The sequence below is a fragment of the Haematobia irritans genome, chromosome 1 (assembly GCF_050003625.1).
Source record: "Haematobia irritans isolate KBUSLIRL chromosome 1, ASM5000362v1, whole genome shotgun sequence".
NCBI classification, from domain to species: domain Eukaryota; kingdom Metazoa; phylum Arthropoda; class Insecta; order Diptera; family Muscidae; genus Haematobia; species Haematobia irritans.
The window spans coordinates 27518119-27521570 of NC_134397.1; the positions used below are offsets into that span (position 1 = coordinate 27518119).

The 3452-nt window shown below is 22.8% G+C and overlaps 1 protein-coding gene across 1 annotated transcript; it reads right to left on the reverse strand.

Moving 5' to 3' along the window:
* Positions 1-286: 286 nt before the first annotated feature.
* LOC142220500 (uncharacterized) lies at positions 287-3452 on the reverse strand. The gene is made up of 3 exons (XM_075289679.1): positions 3333-3452; positions 626-940; positions 287-549 (listed from the first exon to the last, which is right to left on the reverse strand). Exons 1-3 carry the CDS (start codon positions 3429-3431, stop codon positions 373-375), a joined length of 591 nt encoding a protein of 196 aa, XP_075145794.1. The 5' UTR covers positions 3432-3452; the 3' UTR covers positions 287-372.

Below are 3452 nucleotides of genomic sequence, written 5' to 3' on the forward strand. Positions count from 1 at the left end.
TCTATATAAAATTTTGTCAAAATTGTATTTCTATAGAAAATTTTGTTAAATCTGGCGATCGGTTTATATGGGGGTTTCGATATGACCCATTCGCAATAGCATCCGACCTACAGCAAAAAATTAATTGCTAATGAAATCAATTAATTTTTTAATCAAGTTGTGTCCAATTAAAACTGTGGTTGATACTATCATTTTTGTGTGATTTAAGACATTTTAATCAAAAAAATAATTGGATCAATTAATTTCTTGATTGAATCAGAAAAACAAAAACAACAAAAACAAGAAATTTGAATGTCCAAAAATTTATTCCAAAATTTGTATTTTTCCCTATATAATTTCAAAGTAATTTGGGAATATTATGTATACGCAGCTTTATTTTCCCCTCATATTTGAAGATTTCTTATGCTTAACAGCTCCACGAATATCTATTTTCATGACCGGCTTATTGTTCTCCTTCAAAACAGCAACGACACTTAATGTGGCTTCTGGTATATAAGGAGGAAAGTTATCGGGATTAATGTTAAAATTCTTAACATACAACATAGTTCCCTATATATCACAGGAATACAACAATACATATATTAAATATCTAAAAAAAAAAAAATATTTAAAAAATAAAACAAACCTTTGCCACAGGACATTTTCTCGGTAAATTTGAGCTGCGAGCTATTTCATTACGTATGATTTGGATTAATTTAAAAGTTCCTTTACTCTCCAGAAAAGAACAAATATCCATGTTTGTGATATTAGCCAATTCATAGTGGTTTCCGCCAATTATGAGTAAATCCAATTGGGGTCTTTTAAGATCTTTGGCAACTTTAGCATTCATGTTAAACGATTCGATATTTCGTTTGGATCGAACAAACGAACAATTAAGAAAACCCAAGAATTGTGAATCTTTGGTGTAATCAAGTTTTTCGAAAGTAAAATAAAATGGACGCTGCAAATGAAAATATATTACATATTCAGTTAAAAAAAAATGTTCTCTCCTTAACGATATTTTACACTCATAGAAAAAAAAATATGTAAATAACAGCAAATGTAGTTTCCTAACATATACTAATGGAAAAAATCTGCTAATAATAACAATCACCGACTATTGTTTTTCAGCAGCCAAAATTTTTTCGTGTAACAGAAACACGTCAGCGATTTCTTAATATCAGAACACGGTTGCCACAGTTGGCAGAATTTTGCCAAAAATAGTAGATTTTTTACTGTTTGGTAGATTGGTAAAATTGTTGATGCTTTGGTAAATTTTGCAAATTATTCCCCTCCAACTAAGAGGTACTTCACAAATTCTCTATAGAAATAAAATTTTGACAAAATTTGCTATAGAAATAAAATATTGACAAAATTCTCTATAGAAATAAAATTTTGACAAAATTTTCTATAGAAATAAAATATTGACAAAATTCTCTATAGAAATAAAATTTTGACAAAATTTTCTATAGAAATAACATTTTTACCAAATTTTCGATGGAAATAAAATTTTAACAAAATTTAATATAGACAATATATTTTGACCAAATTATCTATAGAAATAAAATTTCCATAGAAATAAAAGTTTGACAAAGTTTTCTATAGAAATAAAATTTTGACAAAATTTTCTATACAATAAAATTTTGACACAATTTTCTATAGAAATACAATTTTGACAAAATTTTCTATAGAAATAAAATTGCGACAAAATTTTTTACAAAAATAAAATTTTGACAAAATTTCATATAGAAATAAAATTTTCTATAGAAATAAAATTATGACAAAATTTTCTATAGAAATAAAATTTTGACAAAATTTTCTATAGAAATAAAATTTTGACAAAATTTTCTATAGATATAAAATTTTGACAAAATCTTCTATAGAAATAAAATTTTGACAAAATTTTCTATAGAAATAAAATTTTGACAACATTTTCTATAGAAATAAAATTTTGACAAAAATTTCCATAGAAATAAAATTTTGACAAAATTTTCTATAGAAATAACATTTTGACAAAATTTTCGATAACAATAAAATTTTGACAAAAATTTCCATAGAAATACAAGTTTGACAAAACTTTATATAGAAATAAAATTTTGACAAAATTTTCTATAGAAATAAAATTTTGACAACATTTTCTATAGAAATAAAATTTTGACAAAATTTCATATGGAAATAAAATTTTCTGTAGAAATAAAATTATGACAAAATTTTCCATAGAAATAAAATTTTGACAAAATTTTCTATAGAAATAAAATTTTGACAAAATCTTCTATAGAAATAAAATTTTAACAAAATTTTCTATAGAAATAAAATTTTGATAAAATTTACTATAGAAATAAAATTTTGACAAAATTCTCAATAGAAATAAAATTTTGACAAAATATTCTATAGAAATAAAATTTTGACAAAATTTTCTATAGAAATAACATTTTGACAAAATTTTCGATAAAAGTAAAATTTTGACAAAAATTTCCATAGAAATAAAATTTTGACAAAATTTTCTATAGAAATATTATTTTGACAAAATTTTCGATAAAAATAAAATTTTGACAAAAATTTCCATAGAAATACAAGTCTGACTAAACTTTATATAGAAATAAAATTTTGACAAAATTTTCTATAGAAATAAAATTTTGACAAAATTTTCTATAAAGGTAAAATTTTAACAAAATTTTCTATAAAAATAAAATTTTTACAAAATTTTCTATACAAGTAAAATTTTAACAAAATTTTCTATAAAAATAAAATTTTGATAAAATTCTCTATAGAAATAAAATTTTGACAACATTTTCTATAGAAATAAAATTTTGATAAAATTTTCTATAGAAATAAAATTTTGACAAAACTTTCTATAGAAATAAAATGTTGACAAAACTTTCTATAGAAATAAAATGTTGACTAAATTTTTCTTTAGAAATAAAATTTTGACAGTTTTCTACAGAAATTAAAATGGTTAGGACTCCTACGGATTTTTGAAAACCAAAAATGTTTTTATTGCAGTCCTCTAATATTCTTGAAATCGTGTTAAAAAATACAAGACAAAGTTTACTATGTATTTTAGCTTCTGTGGGTGTTGGAAAAACGTCTATTATTCAATTTTTGAAAAATTATCTTTGAATTAGACTTTCAACTCCTGGAAAACATACATTTTCCATTTTTTCCGTTATAACATTGAACTATGATTAGTGGTTATTGGTCAACACCCAAATCTCGATTTGATATATCATCAAAAATCCATTAGAAGATTTCGTCTGATTTAACAAAAAAAAAAATCCCGACTCGTGCATCTCCAAACTAAACTATATAATTGTATATTATTTTATATATGTATGTATATTTTCACAACTTACCCATGCTTTCGATAGATGAATCGATGCCAAAAATATTACTATAGAAAAAAACTTACTATTCATATTGAAAATTCCGTTAATACTGGCATATGTGATCATAGTTATTTTGTTAAACACCAA

Coding starts and splice junctions, on each gene's coding strand:
- LOC142220500 (XM_075289679.1), bottom strand. CDS start 3,431: ATGATCACATATGCCAGTATTAACGGAATTTTCAATATGAATAGTAAG. Junction 941..3,332: donor TTCATCTATCGAAAGCATGG/GTAAGTTGTGAA, acceptor TTTCATTTGCAG/CGTCCATTTTATTTTACTTT. Junction 550..625: donor GAAAATGTCCTGTGGCAAAG/GTTTGTTTTATT, acceptor TGTGATATATAG/GGAACTATGTTGTATGTTAA.